We start from the raw sequence: 23,350 nt of genomic DNA on the forward strand, positions 1-23,350 counted from the left end.
CAATTCAGATTTCACTCGGCACCGTGGCCGGGAATCGAACTCGGGTCCACGATGTCATAGTGCAGTACACAAACCAATGCGCTACAACTCCACCAATATTTTGCAATCCGTAATGTACAGGACAGTAATGTAACGGGATTGTATTTTACATTAAAATCTACGAATTTTTTTTGTGAAAGCAAACAGAAATTACACACAGTAGTAAAAGCTAGAATTGAGATAACTATAAAGTATGATGACGACTAGGATTATTGGAGTGTAATTGACATTCATCAGATGTAACATGCTGAATCAACTGGTCAGCTATTCACCCCCTTCCACGGTTCAGTGAATGGTCTTGAAATGTGGTTATGGTCAGTCAGAATCTGATTTTTCTCACCATCTCAGGTCGTGCAGAGTCTATAGTGGCTGCAGGGTTTCCGTGAACAAGGCATCACGTTAATAGACCAGGAATAATCAATTCAGAGGTTGACTAAACCCATCTTCATCCATCTCTGGTGGATGATGATTGGTTTAATTTGTGGAAAGTCAGAGGGGGGGGGGGCATGACAGGAACCCTCTGAAGAGGCCGAGGGGGCCTGAGATGGAAGGGGGGATAATCTGGGGCTTTAAACAAAAGCCTTTTCGTCAGCTCTGGAAACGCGACCAATTTTTTAGCCAAAAATTTTTGATGGTCGCGGGACCACTTATTTTTTAGCTCGCGCGCGCAAATTGTGCCCTGCAGACCCCCCCACCACCCTCGAGTTGCGTGCCCGATTTCCGCTCGTGAGTCGTTGTGACACTCGGCACGCGCCCCGTGCCCTCAAAGTTTCATTTATCAGGCATAGCCCTGTGAGCCATGCGGCTCTTGAGTCGGGTAACAACCGCAACAAGCAAAATATGAACAGAGAACTTCTTAAAGCGACGACGCGCAAACAGAAACATCCTGTTTAACACGTGGCAGGCTTTCGCGACCAATATTATTCATAATCAACGTTTTTGGGTTTAGATCGCGTTATTTATAAATGTGTCGTAGCCCTCCACCACCCGACACGGCCAATCGGTAAAAAAGTGTCACGAAACATCCTGGCTTGCGGCGCTCCCGTCAGAACTGGCGCTGCGGCTCTACGGGCGTGGTGACCCTGATCCGGGGCAACGAACTGCACGTGGCGTGGCTCGGAGACTCGCAGGTGATCCTCGTGAGGAAGGGCAGCCCCGTGGAGCTCATGTCTCCGCACAAGCCCGACCGCGAGGTGACCTCACTCACTTGTTGTCTTCTTAAAATAAAATAATTCTCACGACGTTTCGGCTACAACGCAAGCAGCCGTCTTCAGGTGAAGACGGCTGCTTGCGTTGTAGCCGAAACGTCTTGAGAATTATTTTATTTTATTATGTTTTGTTTTTGTTATTTTGTTACTTCCCTTCTACGTGACTTTACCGAAAGAACCAAGAAGATGAATCCCTGCAGTCACGAAAGCTTTAAATCGAAATTTTTGTCTTCTGTTGTATACACTGGTGGTAACGGGAAAGAGCGTTTCTGGCTTAGCATCGGCTTCAGTGTCACACCCACAGGAGTTAAAGTATACACGGTTCACGAATGATGAAGATTGTGTTTTAACATGAGACTCAGCTATGAATATTTGACTCAACTCTTTGAGCGAATCTAAGCAACCTCTGGGTTGTAATTTTTTTGAGAAATCCAAATTCAAAACGCATAGCTATCGACCCCTTATCAGTGCCAACCTCATTACAGACCAATTCAGACCGTATCGGTCACCCCGTGCCTTTATAAATCTCAAAGTTCATTCCACAATGTCCCATCACAATTGAGAAACACAAACAAACAGACCTTTTTTTGCCCGTATTGAAACGGCTGTACGCTGTATGGACCTGAAAAGAAATTTCACTGTACAACAATACGGGTATGAAAATGTAGGTGTTCTAGTTTTTGTGCTATGAAGGGTGGTGTACAGCCTGAACGAGAACCCTGGTGGAGTGCTCGCAGTACGATGATGTGGCGGTGTGACTTTGTGGTGAAACATGATGTTTTGACGTGGTGGTGGTGGTGCGTGCGTGTGTGCGTGTGTGCCCGAATGCTGCAGGATGAGAAGAAGAGGATAGAGGCTCTGGGAGGCTGCGTCATTTGGTTTGGAGCCTGGAGGGTGAACGGGACGCTGTCCGTGTCGAGGGCAATCGGTGGGTCACGTGGTCACCTAGTTCAGCATATCGATTGTTTGAGGTGGTCGCGGGTGGCTCAAATGTTGGAGCGCTGAGCAGGCACCGCCGACATCCTTGATTTGAATTCAGGTAACCAAGGTTAGGGACTTGATTTGTCTCAGTCCAGTCACCAATGTCTGCACACAAAACTAACGGCACATTATGCTTTATTTAGCTAAATTCCAGCTCTGAGAAATACATAAAAAATCTGTTGATTTTTCTTCTTGGTTCTTTCGGTAAAGTCACGTAGAAGGGAAATAATAAAATAATAAAAATAAAACATTATAAAATACAATTCTCACGACGTTTCGGCCACAACGCAAGCAGCCGTCCTCAGGTGAAGAACAGGTCTGTCGGAAAGACAGAGTCTGATTGATTGTGGATCTGTTGATTTTGTCCAAGAGACGAGCATTACTGTCAGCGTCAGGACTTGTTGGAAAGGTCGTCACTTGAAGGGATTTCAAATATCCGTTTCCATGTGGACCATTCTCTGACAAAAAGGGTTACACTACCAGGCGAAAGTTCCAAGTGGATTCTTGGTCTGATAACCTGACCCCATTGGGGTTAAAGGTTGGGGAAACGAAACTAATCAAAAAAATATAACACATTCAATAAAAAAAATCAACACAAAGATCCCCCGTATCGACTTGATAGACTGTTAGAACAAGCGCTGTTAGCGAAGACTTTTGAAGGCCGGCACGGCACGCGAGAGGGTGGGTGGCCAGCACCATGCCCGGCCACCTTTATCTCCCCAGTGGCGATGTTTACTACACACTGCACCAGCCACTCATTTGAGGCTGAGTCGACCTAGTTGGAGGCCCAGGACCGATTCAGATAATCATCACTGGTGTTGGCCGTGACCGGGAATCGAACTCGCGTTCATGGGTCCGTAGAGTAGCGCGCTAACTGCTGCACTACCGCTCCCCGCACATTCAATTCACACGCACACACACACACGCGCACACGTGTTGTTCACCTGGCCTGGCGTCGCACAGCACATGGCGCAAGCCACCCACCCATACGCCTCGTGTCTCCACCCGCGTCCCCGGCACCGCCGCAGGCGACATGGAGCACAAGCCGTACGTGTCGTGCGACGCCGACTGCGCCACGTTCCCGCTGGACGGCAGCGAGGACTACCTGCTGCTGGCGTGCGACGGCTTCTACGACACGGTGCAGCCCGACGAGGCGGCGCGCATCGTGGGCGAGCACCTGCGCGAGAACGACGGGGACCCCGCCATGCTGGCGCACCGGCTGGTGGCTTCGGCGCGCGACGCCGGCTCCAGCGACAACATCACGGTTCTCGTCGTCTTCCTGAGAGACGCGCGCGACGTCATGCAGGTGGCGGTGGCGGCGGCACACGGGACACATGACGCGGGACATGTGCCATGGCACACGGGGGACGTGACACGGGACGTGTAACCAGAGGCGTAGCTAGGGGGGGGCAGGGGGATACATATGTCCCCGGGCGCCAAGGTAAAGGGGCGCCAAAATTAGGCTTATGTTACATTATAACTTATTGTGGCGGGTGCGGCAGCCTGAAACTACTGCACAAATCTACACTTCAACCTAAAAGTTTATTTATCCTGCCACACACAGCCTACATGCCATGTAATTACATTTTGGTATGTGATTAAACGGGGGGGGGGGGGGCACCAATTTTATAGTTCGTCCCCAGGCGCAAAATATCCTAGCTACACCACTGCGTGTGACAAGGGACACGGCACACGCGACACCAACGGGCTGCGCCATCTGCATTGCCGTCCGATCGTTTTCCCCGGATCGTATTGTCATACAGGGATGAAGATTCGGGGGCGGGAATGGGAGAATAAATATATCTTATAATGATACTTTAATTTTAAACAGCGTCATTCGTGATAATAGCATCACATAACGCTGTACATTCATTATGGAGAGGGATCAAATCGCATATACAGCCACTGCCAAAGCAAATGAAAATCCTACTACCCAAGCAAAATAAAAAAAATTAGTAGACAAATTAAGTAATGACACCAAAACAAAAAGAACAAAAAACAAATTAAGTTAAGAACAACAGAGAAATGAGTCTGTTAGGTCACATCCCAGACCCAGGTCCCAACTTCCCAACCAAGTCAGGAAAACTTCACAGGAGGGACGGTGGTGGATTTACAAAACAAAGTGAAGACGAATTGATGACAACGGCATAGGGAGGGGCTGCTCTTCCAGCAGTGGATTGACAAAGGGTTGAAAAATAATGTAATTTTGTTTAGATTTCTCATATGTGTATGCCAACATTAGCAATCGGCAAACGTACAAGGCAAAGATCTCCCAGTATAGCATTATTATGAAAGCCATAACAGACTTTTGGGGCAAGTGCTCTTAGCAAGCATCTAGTCAATTATACACCACACCAAGTATTCATTTGAGGCTGAGTCAACCTGGGGGAGGCCCATGTCCAGTGCAGATAATCATCACTCGTGTTAGCCGTGACCAGGAATCAACCTCGGGTTGACGGTTCGTAGCGCAGCACGCGAACCATTACAATTCCAACCCCCACAATATATGTCCACACACACATGCAAGTTAGTACAATAAAAGAGCCAGACTAAGATGACTTATGAATGCTAAGTTGGCAGTCGTGCACAAAAAAAAATAACAAAACAACATTATCCTCGTTTGTCCTGTATTGTGAATAATGCATTTGTAAAGGCGAAAATTACGGTTTTCTGATTCACCAAATGGCAAAAAAATAATTACAATGTTCGTTCTAAATCGAGAGCCCTTCATCAAACCAGTGTCAGGATGGAGGTGCTCAGGAGCGGTTCACATATCGCTCGCCACTGATGTTAGCCGTGCGCCAGGTCTATAACGCAGTGCGCTAACCCTCAAATTATTTTTTTGTCAAATTGACAAATTGATCCTCGAAATTAGTAAAAAATTTGCATTGATGATCGTGACTTAACTGTATTTTTATTTACTAAAATGATACAGTTATATTGGAACTCGTGAAAGCTAACGGTAAAGGTGCCACCCTGCGGTTACTTGCTCATGCGCCACTGCTCATGGAAGGGCCTCCACTAGAAGAGAGTGTTCACACTTTACCCCACCAGACACGACCTGCCGATCGACTGTGGTGAACCCATTTAATTCGGTTGATATGACAGAGGCGGGCGGCGGGGTGGGGAGAGATTTAAGATACTTGCACCATTGTTTCAATATACAGTGCCCCGAGCATAAAATGCATGCATATATGTACTTAATCACATCTATAAAAGTGTTTTTTGGTACAGGATAGTACCTCTGTGAAATTTATTTTTTATCTCTTGAAGCTCAGAAATGGAACAGCGTGCGATCATAGACCGTATAAATGTACAATACATCATAGTATCACCATGTAATATAATAAAAATTCACATTTGCAAGGCGCATTTCATCCACGACTCACATTCGTGGTTGTGAATCGATCCCTCTAAACCCTCCGTCATCTCCCAGACCAGGGGCCGGTGACCTACAGCTCCAGGGCCACATGCGGCTCTTCAAGAACTGCTTCGTGATGTTATTTATTAAGGACCACCGTCTCGTATTCACCACTTGCATTGTGGCTCTTGCAATATTGAGTTGTTGTTTTTTCTACCGAATTCGAAATCATTGTCTCTTGTTAGTTTGGGTTGCCGACCACTGGGACAGTATGTTTAGTGGCTTTTCTCCGGGCATCAAGGCTTTCTCAGATGAACACGAATGTGATTACTATTGTACTATTGAACTCTGCGCTGCTGCTCCAACCCGCAGGAGGACACGGGGGGAGCCGACGGAGAGAGAGACCGGGCCGTCCCACCTGGCGGCGGTGGCAGTGAAGACGATGGTGGTAATGGCCAAGGCGGCGGGGAGGGAGGAGGAGGAGGAGGAGGTGGAGGAGGTGGAGGAGGAGGTGGAGGGGACAGCGGCGGTGGGGGCAGCAACGACGGCAACGGCGGAGCGGGCGGCGGGGCCGGCGGAGGGACGCACGGGGACTCGGACGGCCGCAACGGCGAAGGGGACTGCGCCAGGGATCCGTGCGACGGCGGCGGCGGAGGAGGAGGCGGGGAAGCGCGTCAGGGTAACGGCTCGGAGTTTGGGCCGGAGAACCGCGAGGACTCCTTGACGGAGCGCACGTGTCTGGCGCTGCGCTCTCCGTTGTGGGTCGGCGAGCCGCAGCGAGGGATGGAGTTCCCCGCGAGGATCGGCGATGATGCCAACGGCGCAGGTGCCTCGGGTCGCGACGTCCGCCCCCGTGCGCGTGCGACCGGAGTGGCCGGCTGGAACAATGCCGGCGACGGAGCAGAGGGTCATCGTCCCTGCATCGCAGGTGTTTCCGACCGCTTTTTGTGCAGTGCTCGTGTCGTCGATTCCGACGGTGAGATGAGCGGTGAAATTAAACCCGAGATCGGTACCAATGGCCAGAACGATATGTACGCAAGTCCTGGCGGTGCAATCGCAAGCAGCAATACGGTCACAGCTGACGAATCGGGCATTGCGGTCGGCTGTTCAAACTGGTCCCTGGCTGATCCGGTTGGAGACACCGAGGCATCTATGTCGGCGGATGAGAGAGATGAGCCGAAGCCGCTCAGCTGTAGCCTCGTCGCGCCCAGTGCCACGCAGGCTCATAATGCAGCAGCAGATCGTGGCGGCCTTTATCAAGTCCAGGCAGCTCCCGGGCAAGCTGAAGTTGACAACCGTGACACTGGCGGAAGCAGCACGGATATGAACTGTGAAGAAAAAGGGCGCAGCCTGCCCGATACGACAACGACGACTCGACACAAATGCAGTCGCGCGGGTAACGGCGGCGACGTGCTAGCGCCGTACAAACCAGCCGGGGCCAAAGCCAAAGTGAAAGCACGCGGTTGGGACAGCTCCATGTCAGAGGACTTTCGTTTCGAGAATGGCGGCGGAGGCGACCTACGCTCAGCTGGTCCTGCAACGCACCCTCCGTCTCGCGAAGGAGACGCCACGCAATCGTGGGGAAGACCGATGCCTGTGAAGGAGTCCCTGCAGCTCTGCCGCAGACGCGGCGCTGGAGATAGGACAGGCGACCAGAGCACGTTCATGGCTGTGGCCTGTTAAGTATGTTTGTCGACTAAGGGTAAATGACCTTGATTGTGACCGGTGTGGTTTGACGTTGATTATCTGCACTAATTGTTCAATGTGTGGCGTAGAGGAGACCAATTTTGCATGCTTGTCTGTGGTTGCACACACTGATCGTGTGCGGGACAAAAGGTCACATGCTGGCATCTATTTACGTGGGTTTGTGATGAAATCCGTGCAGTGGATATCAGGTAAATGTCATCTTTCGTGTTGGTTGAGTGGGGATAACTTTAGAACCACCGAGGCGCAAACCTGTAGCACTCCTATACTTTGTTTCCACTTCACAACCGATCTGCACAACGTTCGTGCCAAGCCAGTCTGGTGTGGGCATGAGTAAGTAAAAATGTGTCGTTAATCCTGCCACCACCCGACACAGCCAATTAGTAAGGTTTGTCACGTTTGCAAAGCGTACCAATTCGTTACTGGTTCAGCACACCGGTGTGTTGGAGAGTAAACCCAACACATTTACAATTCTTTCCTCTCCAACACACCGGTGTGCTAAACCAGTAACGAATTGGCACGTTTTGCAAACGTGACAAACCTTACTAATTGGCTGTGTCGGGTGGTGGAGGGTTTAATGACACATTTATATTTACATGATCTAACCCAAACAAAACAAAAAACTATTACGACTGCTGCTGATATCACACGTTCCAGTGTACGGACTGATGCAACGTGCGAAGAAAATTATTGATCTGGCCCCGCTTGGCCCAGACTCACGATTCGGATGTCTTGTTGGACCAGCCAACAACAGTTTGGATCTGACTCGGCACCATGAACAACAATTGGAACACAAACCTACCTCCACGCTGACCCGGCTCAGTTGCGCCAGTGGAAAATGGGAGTATACATGCCACATCAATGTGGGTAACAGCACAGAATAGATTCTCTGTTTCATTCCGAGAGATAAATCACACACGCACCCACATAACTAGTATAGATATAGGTTCTGTGTGTGCAATCCAATGTTTTTTTCCCCCTGCCGTTCTTGGAAAATGAGAAAACAATTCTTAGATTTGTTTTAAGGTTAGGTATTTCTTTTGGCACGTGGAGATGGTCCTGTATTTTGAGTCTAACATACTACCTAAGCTGCAGTTGACTGTACAGTGTAATTTACCCTTCCTGGTTTTTGTAATAGAACTCTTAAGCCAGTCAACAGTTACGTATTCCCAAGTGGATCTTGCAGTGCCTGTAACGTCGACCTTTTTTTTGTTCGTTTGCTCTACTATTGTAAACGATGGTGTGACCGTAGCTGCCAAGACAACTTCCATCAACAGTCCAAGCGCCTCCACGTTTTGGCTCGTAGAGAAATAGAAATGCGGGTTATCGTGTGTGCGTGCGCGTGTGTAGTGCTTAGGGAGGCTTCCTCCGCGTGAGATAGTGAAATAAAAAATCCGTTTTAGAGTACTCTGCTGTTGACTTACAAACTTGAATAGTACAAGCCGATCGTTTTCGTGACATTTGTACAGTATTGAATGTATCTTGACAGTTCATTTGATTTGAACGTTTTCGAACGGGGCATATACAATTCACGTGGGATATATTAACACTAAAATATCGCCAAGACAAATGCTGGGATCGTCAAGAGAGTGTTTTAAACGCAACCGACGCTCGGTCTTTGACTCGTCGCATGGAACGGCGAGCCCGTGTCATCGTGTAGGAAGAAAAAAAAACCCCCAAAAAATCTCCCGACTGGGTAGTGCTCAAATTCAATAGCGGAGTGACGATGCGTCGATCTGCATCGATCCGCGCGCGGTGTTGTACGTTTCGCCGCATTGGTACGGTAGCTTTTCGTTCAAGTTTAGCTCTCCAACAAAGTGCGCCAACCCATTCACGTTTTCCTCTCGTTCTCTCATTCATTCTCATTCTCTCATTAAATTTTCCCATTCTCGTTCGCCTCTGTTTGATCCCCCGTGCACCTTCAATGATTGTTCTATGGGATATATTTTAAAGGTTTTGTTCCACGAACAGAACGAATATTTTAAATTAGAATATCTTCAATATTCGGTGTTAATGGAACAAACAAAAATTATGTTCACTATTTGTTCTCGGCTTTTTGTACTTGCTGTTTGTTTTACGCACCTTAATGTATGTTTACATACTTCAATCAGTACATGTTGTAATGGTTTAGATTACTGCATCAATTTCCACAGTCAAGTGTCTCTTCATATTCAACAAAAGTTACGCATCATGGTATTTAATGAGTTGGTTCTTTTCCATAAACCGTTCGATATTGCAGTGACACATTTGGCAGCTGAAGGGAAAGCCTTTATTTGGTGAATTGGGAGTTTTTCGGTCCACAAAATTTTAAGTATATAACCAAATGTGCATGTAATTGCCACCTAATAGTTTAATGTTGTTAACACTTAATACCTGTTAACAAAATATTTACTAATTAATAACATGTCACTCATCCCCACAGAGTCCATTTAATCACCAAAAATACTGAAATAAATGCGTTTTGATAATAAGTGAAATATATTTAACAGTGCATACAATATATATTTTTTCTTCACTAACAAAGTTCATGTCCAGGCGATGTGGTAGACTGATAGATTCAGTGAACCCGTGCCATTTGACGTCACGTGGGATGATCACGGATCCCCGAATCCTTTCAGGCACAGCTTGATGAGCATGTGAGCAGTGTTTATTAAATCCTTTATATTAAGTTTGCTTGCTTGCGTGCTTAGGACCGTGCAAATCTTCCGGTCGTTTTTTAACCCACTTCCCGTGATCCAATCGAGCTGACATTTTGCACACAGACTCGTTGTGCGTGACAATGAATTTTCGTGGAAATTTTTTGTTCCAAAATTTTACACTGTTTAGGGAAAAAAAAATATTTCTTTACCAATTGGTTAATGCTGGTACACAATCATCTGACCCATAGGTGGCAGCCATCTCAAGCCAGAGGACGAGAGGACTCTAGCCGCCCCGATGCCACGCATATAAAGGATTTATAGTGAAAAACTTTGTTTTTACGGGTTAATTTTTTTTGGGATGCTTTCTTGGCACGACCGCAAATCTGGCTTCACCAAGTCCAAACTTAAAAATGTTTTACTGTGTGTATGTATAAATAGTTGATGGTAGAGCCATCTGTACTGAACTGGCCTCAAACATCGGTCACCAATTTGTTCCCAATGATTGTCGTAAGCAATTTATTTCTACGCGATAATAGGGCACGTACACACAATTATTTAAATATACTCAACAGTGAAAAATTGTTTTCGCGGATCCCAAAACAGTGATGCGCCGATGCTTCTGTCCATTAAATAATGGACTGAGTAACGAAGGCTACTTGAATATGGATCGGCACTGCTAATTCCAAGCGCCTCACACGCCCTACTTGATGTCACATTATGGAAAGCAATAAAAGGCACATTCGGTCATTTAAGTGATATCCAACATGCTTCAACATGCATGAAAGATACCCCCAAACAATGGCAATATTTAGCAATGAATGCTCACATTATAAGCCCTTCAAATTACTGTCCGTCTCACCGGTAAAGCATTCCATTTTTAATGAAAACAAATACCTTGGAAGTTCATATGCAACTATTCAACAATGCTTAAATACCGGGGCAGTGAAAGGTTATTTTTTTGACGAATGAGGGAAGGAAAAGGAATATTTTCTTACCTTAATATTTTACATTGGTCTAATTCGATGGTCATGTCCAAAACATGAATATGTACAGAATTAAGAGGAGAGGCAAGTGCATTTTGTTTCGTTTAAACTTTTGTTATTTTGTTATGGCTGATAGTCATTTTAAATCCCAACCAGTGCATGATCGTAGAATGTGTCTACATTCATTTTATGCTGCCAGTCGCATTGCCAGGTTGATAAAAGAGTTGATTGTTTTTCTTCAAACATTTTGCGGGCTGATTCATAACCATAACGGATTCCGGTTGTGGAGAAAAGTCTGTCAACGGAAAACTATTTTCGGAAGCCAGTGTGCTCTGTGAAATAGGCGGAGTACAAATCCACTCCACCAACACCGACCAACATCGCGTTCGTGGCGGGGGTGAGGATAATTTGCCAAGGGTATCCACGATACCATGGCACAAGCCACGTCTATGGACAGAGAAAACCCATAAGACGTTTTTTTGGGGGGGTTAGATCGCGTAAATATAAATGTGTCGTTAAACCCTCCACCACCCGACACAGCCAATTTGTTAAGGTTCGTCACGTAAACAAAACGTGCCAATTCGTTACTAGTTCAGCACACCGGTGTGTTGGAGAGTAAATTCACGCGTGTCATGTGGTGGCGGGGTTTAACGACACATTTATATCTACCCTATCTAACCCAGAAAACCTCTACCTTGGATAATATTGGTCGTGAAAGCCACCGGCTCTGTGTGTAAAACAGAGCGAAACCCAATCAGGCTCTTTGCCTTTCTGTGTTCGTGGAGTGGCTTTTGGAAAGTGTGCCAAGTGGTCGTATTCAACAAGTGTCGAATGTCTCCACACGGCTCCTCCCTGTGATCATTGATCTCGCTAAGATTCGCTCGTGTATATACGCGGTAGAATCTCTTCGTCTGGTCCCAGAGAGGTCGAATGCTGAAGGATGGCAGCTTGCCTGATACGCTTCGTGAATTGGCTCAACTCAAATGCTGTACCAGTAGTTTATAGCACGTAGTGGTTTTCAGTCTACCCAATTATGTTTTCCTTTTGGTACTTTGGCAAAATGTGTCGATACAATTTAACATTTTGTGATACCTAATTGTAATCTACAATTGAGAAGACTGGTAGTGAATGGGCTTAACATCATGGCTGGCGGAAAGGCCCTTTCATGGCCGTGACCATGACCACGAATATATAAGAAATAAGAAAAACGCTGTTATGATAACACTTGAAATGTATGTAAACAAAAAATGGCGAGTACTGTCACCAACCAGAAAGAATAGCACGCGTGGAACAGCTGTGCTGTGGACAATATAAACGCTGGGTCTGTCCTTTCATGAAGGACAGACCCGTTTAAGTTTGTGACAAATTTTTTCTACTGTTACGCCGTCGGCCGAGACCACTCAAGCAGGCGGCGGACAGTGGCTTGGAGGATGGATGGGTATCAGTGTGGTAGGTTGTGAGATGGCTATCACTATGGTAGGTATCGCTATGGTAGGTTGGAGGATGGGTGGGTATCAGTGTGGTAGGTTGGAGAATGGGTAGATATCGCTTTGGGAGGTAGGAAGATGGATGGGTATCAGTATGGTAGGTTGGAGGATGGGTAGGTATCGCTTTGGTAGGTACAGCTATGGTCAACAGTGGAGCTGGGCTGTGCGATCGATGACTACCGCCGATAAATCAGTTCCATTGCTCGACGAATTGGACACAGCGAACATAGTTCGCGAAAGAAAGGAATCCGGTTCCGTTCCCGCTGGACGGAGGGCCATGGACCTCAGGCTAAATGGGACCTCGTCATTGACCTCGTCGTGCTGGGGGCCTGCAATTTTGAAAGAGGTGCGGAGTATATTTTCGGACGCAAAAAAAATTGTCGATCGTAACTTTTCCAACGGCTAAATAGATAATCTTGATTTTTTTAAATTTCGTTTTATACCTACGTGACTTTACCGAAATAACCAAAAAGTATTGATTTGAAGCTTTCGTGACTGCAGGAATCCACACTCTTTGATTATTTCGGTAAAGTCACGCCCGTTTTATTTTATTTCGAACACCGTGACTTTACCGACTAAAATACATCTCAGCCGTAATTCGCGGGATGAAAAGGTACCGATTTCACACGCGTGCGAAACCAAGAGCGCAAGCCGTGATCATCACTCCCCACGTCCCATGCGTGCGGCTGTCACTTTGAAAAGTCTGTGACGCGCGTGGACGTGAAGTTGGTTTTTTTCTTTCTACTTACAGCAACAACAATAACAAAAAACAAACTCAGAAGCAACTGCATCCAGTCTGCAGGTCCCGGGCCCACCATAGCATCGTGCGAGCATCGTGACACCCCAACACGATGGACCCCCCCCCCCCTGGTAGCAATGAAACGACTGCGATTAGACAGCCAATTCGCCCCCACCTTTATAGTGTTACCGATTACAGGTCATTTTGATGTATTATTGTACACGCTTGATGTGGCTTATTCCAGACTACACCTGATCGTTGAGCAGGTGATAAGATTTTATTCCTTTATTATATTGCTTATGTTGTCATGAAGTCGCTTATTGCTGGCGTGAACGTGTGGAATTGTGTGTGTGTGCGTGTGTGCATATAGCTTGAACAGCCACCTATTGTATGCAAGCTGTGGGCAATCTTGTATTCTGCAAAAACAACTAATAAAACTATTCACAAACCTAACCGTGTTTGGACATTGTATTTGATCAACATCGGAAAAGAGTCCCCAGGTAAACTGATTTGACAATTTAAAGTAGGATCACTGTCACGTGCCCTCCTTAAAATAATTTATTTCAAAATGTTTATCCTGCTCTTTCTAATTGGCCTCGTGCCATCAAACGAAGTATCATTTGAATATCTCACCAGTCACCATCATGCTGGTCAGTGCAGGCTGTTGTTCAGTTAAACTCGGGTTCGTTATTTAGTGCACAAGCCAGAGCACCACCACTCCACCCGTCTTACTTCAATAACCAAAACAAAAATCACGATTCAACATGCACCATACACCTTGCACCACCCGACAGCCAAATAAACCAAGTTTTCATACGGGTGAAGGTGCTACACCCTGTATCGTCAAGCGACGGAAAGAGAAAACAGAATATTCTTCATTATACTGTATTCAGGTACATTGTGTTGGCATCGACTTGAAGATCCAGACCGGTCCGTGCATTCAACTCGAGATCGGAGGTCACGTGATGATGCTGGGTGTATTCTCCCAACATTCCAGTTTGCCGAATAACAGAATCGCTTGGGAAATTTGCCCACGTGGCAACTTCATTTGTTTCTCTTTGTCGGGTGTGGTGGAGGGGTCACAGCTCTTAGTTGGCATTATTGTACCTGCACGGTCAAAGGGAAACCAATAATATCGGTCGTAAAAACATACGTATGAAATGAATCAAACATCATAACTGGGCAATATATTCGAGAGCAATATTTTCGATACGGAGGTAACTGAAAGGTATTTTTATTCATCTCTATGCTGACAAGTGTGTTCTGGTAACTGGCATTTCTCTGCGTAAAATACAAGGCACAAACATGTTATATAAGCAGTGAATATGAAAACTTTGTATTTCTATATACTGCAATGTGGTATATATATGCATCCAGCAGAACCAATGATATTCCCGTTGGTAACCCACACAGTGCAAACGCGTTCCAAGGTCCCCGAAAGAGAACTTCATCAGAAAAAACATCCCGGCAACCCTGCAAATAAAAATCTGTTTTGAACCACGTGACAAACCGCACTTCAGATGCGCCCATCTCCTCACGAATGGAGAATTAAAAATATCCACCAATGCAACTGTGGTCATCAATCTCAAACAGTGTACAGGTTTCCCTCGCTCTTACGCGGCCGCAGTCAATGCATTCCAAGAAAAGGGCGCAAAAAAGCGAAAGCGCACGGGGGAGACGGCCGCCTGCAGAGTAGCGCACACGATTCACGCACACGGTACACACACGGTACACGCACACGGTACACGCGCGGTACACGCGCGGTACACGCACACAGTTCACACACACACACGGGACATACACGTACACATGGTACACGCACACAATGTCGTTTGACGTCGGGGTCGCGTACTAGTGAATTCAAATCGCACGTAGCCAATTTTCTGCTGGAGAACAGAACTTGAACGGTCTACTCTTTGAAAAACGACGTTCCGCGATCGCGATCGTCCGCCGTGAAGAAGACGGTGCGCGTTTAACGGTTAATATACACCCACGGCATCGACCACGGCAGCCACTGCATTAGAACGGCGAATCTCTGCAACAAGCGGAGAACGCGCTACCGCTAGGCCAGGGGTCGCCGACCTGCGGCTCCAGAGCAGCACACGGCTCTTTAAGGAGCTGCTTCGTGACGTTCTTTATTGAGGGCCACGGTCTCGTATTCACCACATGCAAGAAGAGACATCTTTTTCGATAAAAAAATGGTTGCCGACCTGTGCGCAAGGCCATGTCACCTCAAGCCATTTTATCCACTGCTGACTAAAGGCCTATCTAAGCCGTTGACATCTAAGGGCACCGTGTTGCCGTGACTGCAATCGTCGGCGTCGGCGGCGCGTCAGCGGCGCGTCCTCCTCGCTTGCGACCCCGCGCCGCCCTGAGCCGCGGTTTCGCGGCGCCGCATCGTCAGCTGCCGCCGCGCCTCGAATAGCAGCACGCTGGCCGCCACGGCCACATTGAGGCTCTCCACGCCGGCGGCCATCCCCACGTGCAGGCGGCGGCCGCCCGTGCCCTCGGCCAGGCGCAGGGCCTCGAAGCCCAGCCCCTGCGCTTCTCCACTCACGACCAGCGCCGTCTCGCATGCACCGTCTTCACCGCCGGGGCCGGAGCCGGCCCACGGAAGCGTGTAGGCGTGGGCTGGCATGGACGATAGTTTGCGCAACAACATTTCTTTTTCTCTCTCGTCGTCTTCGTCGTCTTCGTCGTCTTCGTAACCTTCATCGCCAGACATGTCGTGTACGTCGTCGTCGTCGAGTGCACTACGCATCGGGCAGCAGAAGAGAGGGCAACCAATTAACGGGTATTCTTCGGCACAAAGCATTATCAGAAGTGCCAAGCAATTGGACGTGTAGTTATGCAGACTCATCAATATCGAATCTTAAAAACGTAAGATGCACGCCTCGAATTGTGCATGCGAGAACAGACGTGCTTCAGTTGGAATTGTGTGCAAATTGGTTCACATCGTCCCATGAGCCATGAGAGGCCGCTATGCTCACCCCAACGTTAAACGGCATCGATTATATCGTTGAACCTAAATGTGGCCACGATTCGTCAGCTAGATGACCTGTTAAACCGATAAAGCCCACTTCTTACTGTTAGAAGAAGACGGTCTAAATTATGGTGGTGAAGCTAAGTGAAGCTCTCTCAATGAAAGCAACTACCGCTACAAATAGTGCTTTTATAGCCTGTTAAATAACGGCAAATATGACTCGAATTAAATTGCTTCCAAGTGAATTTATAGCCATTTTTTTGTAAGATCTCCAGATGGTACCAATTTCCATGGTTCATACTTTTTATCTCTTGAGGCAAAAGCCACAACCGTGAGGTCAACCCATTGGGCATAATTTACCAATTTCATTAACATGACTTCGTTAACATAATTAAATTCAATAATACAACTTTTATTAAGATGCAAGTAAGAACCAAATGAAAAGTTATTATTGCAAGGGAAACATGGGTGCATTACAAATGTAAGTTGTTACAAATCACTAGCTTTCTTGCCTGTCCAAGGACCGGTGTGTATTGCAGTAAATCTTAAATATTCAATCGAAAAATTGTTCAGTTCATGATTATTAATGAGGGGGGTAGCCTCATGTGGAGTGACGTCACGCGCGTGACGGACAGACATTTCTGGTTGATTATAGTAGGTAATAAGGCTAACATGACAAATATTAAGCATGTTGAAATAAAAATTTAAAGTAAACGAAACAAGGAAGAAAAATCACGAGTACGCATGGATTACGCAACACTTTTGAACATTAAATTTTCTCCAGAAGTATTTTGCTGACCCAACCATACTGGACATCTGTGAAAAAAAGAGCTTCATAGCTCATCGAATTCCTCTTGCAGTCCAAATAAAAATTCAGATTCTGTATTTATTAGTCACGGAAGCCAATGGGCAGCTTTCAGGCCAAATTGCATTTAAAAATGTTAAAATTAACAGCAGGGCCAGTATTTACCCCTTTCTGTTGCCTACTCGACATGTCTTTTGTTCGGAGCGGCAGTGTAAATGAAGACGTGGCGAGGGTTCTTATCCGCTCCTTGCTAGCTGGGAACCAGCCCCGCTCACCTTAACGTGTGCCGGTTGTCAGCGACGTGCACCACGGCGTGCACTCCGAGGATCTCCGGCACGTCCTTCCAGCGCAGGCCGGGCAGCAGCGGCACGCGGAAGTGAGCACCGGCCCCGGCGCGCAGCACCTTCGGCTCCCACACGTCGACGCAGCCTGGACGGGTCGCAGCGAAGGTGCACGAGTGAGAAGGCTCGTCGCCTGGTGTGCAGGAGGTCGTGGGTTCAAACCCGACCCTGCATATTTGGAGTTTGCATGTTCTCCCCGTGGTCGCGTAGATTTTTCTCCGGGATCCTCCGGTTTAGAGTATTTGGCCGCAATAGATTTGCCCATTATCAGCCATTTCGTTGAGCTATTATTTGTGGCCAGATCGCTTCTGAAAATGAGAGAAAAGCTCATTGGGCCTTACCTCGTAAAATAAAAAGTTGGTAGTCTACTAAAAACTAGAAACTTTTTAGGGAGATCTAAAATTCTATGAGAGAACACAACACATTCGTCAACAACACAAATATATGCAACAGGCGGTCTCGGGCAATGGCTCAGATCAGTGTTCTTCACTAATTTTAAGAGGAGGCGGGGGGCACTTTCACCGATAAGACATCATCAGTGCGAGGGCCGCCACACCATTTGAAACCATTGGGGTTTGACAACGTGATAATGCGGATGTTGTCACATTTGTGTATTGTTGGGGGTTGCGCGTCAGGGGCCACACGTCAGGGACCACACTAAAGGCCACCAGGGGCCGCCAGTGGCCCGCAGGCCTTGCAATGAAGAACACTGGCCCGTATGAGGTCACCAAGGTCATAACCTACCCTTGATAAGAAGCACCTTGGAGCAGCCAACAGCAGCGGCCGAGCGGATAATGGTCCCCATGTTTCCAGGGTCACGGACGTTGTCACACACGAGCGAGATGGGAAGACACTCACTGCCTTCTGCCCTACTCCTCAGCTCCTTGTCAGATGCATAGTCAGGTCTTCTAAAGATGGCTGTAATGATGCATGCACACATACACAAAATATTAACGTATAACCAGACGAGAGACAGCTTTACTTATATCAGCCAGGTGGCTCAGCGGTAGAGTGAGCGGATGGCAATCAGAAGGTTGCGAGTTAAATTTCCGGTTCGGGGTTGACTCAACCCATCATCCCTCCAAGGTGCATAAAATAGATATTACTCTGTGTGAGAGAGTCAACAGTGGTTGTAAGTTACATAATTAAACATAGTAAGGTTGATTGATGATGCACCGTTGGTGAGGAGCCTCCTTATCACTCTGGTATAGCTACCACCATGGTTACAGTCCCCCTGAACTTCACGCACCGATTAATCCACTCATGTTGAGGACTTTGCCGTACTGGGTAGCTCCCAATCCCCCGGAGTTCCTCCACTTACCCAGGATGCCCTGCGGGGTGACAAGGTCTGACCACAGCCTGATGTCCCTCATGCGCACACGGATGAGGGCAGCTCTGGCGATGAGCTCGAGGGGCAGCTCCTGCAGCTGGGTTGTGCTGTCGAAGAATATCGTCTGCAGAACTGCACCGGCTTCCAACGCGTCCCGAATGAGTCGCGTGCCCTCCAGCAAGATCTTGCCATGCTTCTCCCGGTACTGGCGCGACTTGGCAATTGTCACCACCGTCCTGAATGGTAAAGGGGGCGCACCGACGGGCCGTGCACACGTACAGGCACGTTCGTTGATCCATCGCTGGATGCGGGCTTCCCGGCACTGTGAACATCGTGGGAGGTTATTTGACCATACTTCGCCATGCTGGTCAGTGCGGGTTAGTGAAGGCGGGGAGCACGGACGTGAGAGCAGAATTCCAGCTGTGGATTTTTTCCCCCTGTCCTCTCCTGCCCATAAAAGAGCCCCACAGCCTCACGGAGACTAGTTTGTGCACGGAGTTCACCAATCCAAGCACTGTCCACGCTCTACCCTGGTTAGCTTCCGAGATTTGTGAAATTCAGGTGCATTCTGGGTTGTTTAGTTGAGGCGATGATGGGTTATAACTGCTGTTATTGTATGTATACATGAGGAGCATCAAAGGTCTGTGTGCTGACAACTGTATTACTTCTCTGTATGGTTTTCCTTTATCCATCAATGACCCTGAGACTTTAATCCCCAAACATAAGTACTCTGCTTTGCTCCTTCGATGACTCACAGCACGTGTTACTTGTCACTAGAAAATCAGCAATCGATTGTTGATCTGTGGAAATAAGTGAGAGGCATTCGTGGCTAGGTCAGGAACTCTTTATTTTCTCTGCATTCCATAACTTTTCTCCAGATTATTTTACGTATGCATTCAAATGTAATCTCATGATGAATCTGTGTTACTCCGATTTCTCAATATTTTCAATGAATACACGAACAATTTGATTTCAAAAGCATGTAAACAAGACTGTTAAACGATTGCTGCTTCAGCCCACGCACCGTTTCTTAAGGATCGAGATCATTTCTTGAACCCCCCCACTTCGGTCTCGAAAATCACACAGATGAGTGAACAAAGTGGAACACATTGTTGATCTTTCAATCTATACAAGCATGCTGCATCATCTCCTCTCCATGGCTTCTTCTTGCCGTTTTCACTTTTGTTTTTTTGTCGTCGTCGCTTAAAGGATCACCCTTCTTGCGCTGTGCGTCGTGAGCACGTTTTTTGTTGATTTGTTAGAAGGGATGAGCCCTGGTTTTGTCAATTTCCCCGGCTATTTTATTACCAGGGAGATGCGTGGTGCGTGAGCATAGGGCATTGCAGGGGAATGAGTGCGGGGTCCTTAGGAGTATTGTACAACAACAAACGAGGTATTAAATGGTCGTAAATAAAACGCACACAAAATAGAAAAAAACTATACTGTGCACATAGAATGAGGGGAAGCAGCGCCAAAAAAAGTTAGATGCACGTGCAAATATGCGCTCGGATAGTATACACCGATTTAAAACTTTCTTCTTCAAAGGCATTGGTATCACGATGGTCTGTTACTTTTCATCGTTTGGCAAGATGAGATTCTGCAATTAAGTGGCTCACGAGAGAGTAGGTTTGGATTGCTTTTGACAATCGTGACAATTCAAAGCAGGAGAAACACATGCGAATTTGAAAACCTTACAAACAGCATACGTTTAACACACGCGCTCTTAAAACATAACACATTTAGGGAAATCACCGTGAAAATTAATTACGGGTACAACAATTTGCACATCATTAACCCATGAGACAGTCACCAGATCTTGAACCCAGCATCTCAATACGTAACTTGGACACGACCATAATGAACCTGGGAGTGACCCAGCCCCATGTAATTCAAGTTCAAGTTCATTTATTAGGTATAGCCCTGTGAGCCATTCGGCTCTTGAATCGGGTGCAACCGCAACAAATAAAACATGAACAAGAAAACATCTTAAAGTGACTATGTGACTAAGTGCAAACAGAAAATCCAAGAAAAGACAGCAAAATATTGCATAAAAAACACCGCACACCAACGCTGTGCAAAAATCCCAGTGGGATGCAAGTAAAACAACAACCACAAGACAACTTAGATTAAGGCCGTCAGTCTTACTCCGTACTACAACAAACATGGCCAAACCAGTAAACGTTTCGAAATCACCAAAACAAAGCAATGAAACAGTGATCATAGGAACTGTGACGGAATTTTCACAACAAACGACAAACAAACAACATGTACTACCAAAAAACCCTGCAGCCACAGCTGTAATTGACCCCAGATAACCCCAATGACCCCGAGACGAGTGCCATTACGGACATCACCCTCTGTCCCAGAAAATCTCTCTCCTACCTCCCATTGCTCACCTGAGCCTCTTGTCGTCAGGACCAGCTCTCTCGAACCGCAGATCTCCCACGCTCAGCACAGCACCGCGCTCATCCCTCCTCCACGTGTCCTGACCACGTGCGGCTCCACGTGGCCCCAGCTGTTCGGGGGGAGTCGCGTCCTGCGGTCTCCCGAGGGGTGAGTCCGAGGCCTCTGCTGTGGCCGACTCCCTCGGCCTCCTCCTCCAGCCCCTCGCCGTCCTCACCGACAGCCACCGCCAGTACGAGGCGAGAGCGGGCGTCGTCACCGCCGTCATCATCATCACCATCACCGCCAAAGATTTCCCACGTTATAGCCTCAATAGACTGTTGGGGCAAATGCTGTTTGCGAGTAGCACCTATGAAGGCCGTGGCACGGCACACGAGGGGGGCAGCGGGTGGTCAAACACTACGCCCCGGCCGCCTTTGTCTCCCCCAGTGTCGGTGGTTTTTTTTGCACTGGTACTCAATTGAGGCTGAGTCGACCTAGGGGTGGGAGGGGGGGGGGGAGATAATCGTCAGTGGTGTTCGCCGTGGGCGGGAATCGAACCCGGGTGGCCGGGTTCGTAGCGCAGCGTGCTAACCGCTACACCAACCACCACCACGCGACCACGACCACCACAACCACCACCACCAACCTTGTCCCTCTCCGCCACCACCACGACCACCACCACCACAACCACCACCACCACCCCAACCACCACTCCAAACACCACCACCAACCTCGTCCCTCTCCACCACGACCACCACAACCACCACCACAACCACCACCACCACAACCACCACCACCAACCTTGTCCCTCTCCACCACCACAACCACCACAACCACCACCACAACCACCACCACCAACCTTGTCCCTCTCCACCACCACCACAACCACCACAACCACCACCACAACCACCACCACCAACCTCGTCCCTCTCCACCACCACCACAACCACAACCACCACCACAACCACCACCACCAACCTTGTCCCTCTCCACCACCACAACCACCACAACCACCACCACAACCACCACCACCACAACCACCACCACCAACCTCGTCCCTCTCCACCACCACCACAACCACCACCACAACCACCACCACCAACCTTGTCCCTCTCCACCACCACAACCACCACCACAACCACCACCACCAACCTCGTCCCTCTCCACCACCACCACAACCACCACCACCAACCTTGTCCCTCTCCACCACCACAACCACCACCACAACCACCACCACCAACCTCGTCCCTCTCCACCACCACCACAACCACCACCACAACCACCACCACCAACCTTGTCCCTCTCCACCACCACAACCACCACCACAACCACCACCACAACCACCACCACCAACCTCGTCCCTCTCCACCACCACCACAACCACCACCACCAACCTTGTCCCTCTCCACCACCACCACAACCACCACCACCAACCTCGTCCCTCTCCACCACCACAACCACCACCACAACCACCACCACCAACCTCGTCCCTCTCCACCACCACCACAACCACAACCACCACCACCAACCTTGTCCCTCTCCACCACCACAACCACCACCACAACCACCACCACAACCACCACCACAACCACCACCACAACCACCACCACAACCACCACCACAACCACCACCACAACCACCACCACCACCAATCCCGTCACCGTGAACTAACCCTGAGTTCGGGTGCTCACACGTGCTTCCGGTCACGTGGGGGCCTGCCAAGTCACGTGGGGGGGGGGGCGTTACCACGGTAACCGCGAGTAACGCGACGAGTAACGCGCTGCAACGGCTGTCGTGTAACGCGGATTACAATTGAGGGCCCTGCCGTCCATAAATGACGTCACGCACCTGGGGGGAGGGGGGGGGTCAGACATTTGTGACGATGTGTGACGAGGGGGGGGACGTCACATCAAAATGCGCAACTTTAAATAAATATAAACAACACGTTCTACTTAATTAAATAGACTTTTTAATAAATGTTTTCTCCTACAACATCAGAGTGCAGCACCACATTAAATACGCACTACAATGACAATAGTTTAAAGCGATTTGATGCATGTTTTAATTTGGGGGGGGGGGGGCAGAGCTTTGTGACGTCATATTTGAGGGGGGGGTCTGACTTTTTGTGACGTCATGTGACGAAGGGGGGGGGGTCAAAATCGTCCAAAATCGCGTGACGTCATTTATGGACGGCCCCTTACTACAAACCAATTCAGACCTTATTGGTCACCCCGTGCCCTTATACATCTTAACGTTAATCCTACAAAGTCCCATCACTGCAGGGATTCATCTTCTTGGTTCTTTCGGTAAAGTCACGTAGAAGGGAAATAATAAAATAAATAAAATAAAACATAATAAAAGAAAA

The 23,350-nt window shown here is 48.0% G+C and overlaps 2 protein-coding genes across 7 annotated transcripts in view; one reads left to right on the forward strand and one right to left on the reverse strand.

Moving 5' to 3' along the window:
• Positions 1-7,272, forward strand: part of LOC133348727 (protein phosphatase 1E-like) — a 77,746-nt gene extending 70,474 nt beyond the window's left edge. Inside the window, exons 5-9 of the mRNA XM_061561663.1 lie at positions 1,089-1,232; positions 2,082-2,175; positions 3,257-3,534; positions 5,962-6,050; positions 6,129-7,272. Coding sequence (XP_061417647.1) covers positions 1,089-1,232; positions 2,082-2,175; positions 3,257-3,534; positions 5,962-6,050; positions 6,129-7,272 — 1,749 coding nt within the window. The remainder of the gene's footprint in view (positions 1-1,088; positions 1,233-2,081; positions 2,176-3,256; positions 3,535-5,961; positions 6,051-6,128) is intronic.
• Positions 7,273-14,359: 7,087 nt separating this feature from the next.
• MRM3 (mitochondrial rRNA methyltransferase 3) lies at positions 14,360-22,698 on the reverse strand. Of its 6 annotated transcripts, none has more exons than XM_061562134.1 (6): positions 22,658-22,698; positions 20,997-21,479; positions 18,592-18,836; positions 18,015-18,188; positions 17,205-17,358; positions 14,360-15,894 (listed from the first exon to the last, which is right to left on the reverse strand). In XM_061562134.1, the coding sequence occupies exons 2-6, from the start codon at positions 21,281-21,283 to the stop codon at positions 15,474-15,476; spliced, it is 1,281 nt and encodes a 426-aa protein (XP_061418118.1). In that variant the 5' UTR covers positions 21,284-21,479; positions 22,658-22,698; the 3' UTR covers positions 14,360-15,473. The 6 variants fall into 6 exon arrangements, with proteins under 6 accessions (XP_061418118.1, XP_061418120.1, XP_061418124.1 ...); XM_061562136.1 differs by lacking the exon at positions 22,658-22,698 and adding an exon at positions 22,380-22,430; XM_061562140.1 differs by lacking the exon at positions 22,658-22,698 and adding an exon at positions 21,845-21,864.
• Between the last annotated feature and the right edge of the window lie 652 nt (positions 22,699-23,350).

The sequence above is a fragment of the Lethenteron reissneri genome, chromosome 28 (genome assembly GCF_015708825.2).
Source record: "Lethenteron reissneri isolate LAM-NWPU_2019-01 chromosome 28, ASM1570882v1, whole genome shotgun sequence".
NCBI lineage: Eukaryota > Metazoa > Chordata > Hyperoartia > Petromyzontiformes > Petromyzontidae > Lethenteron > Lethenteron reissneri.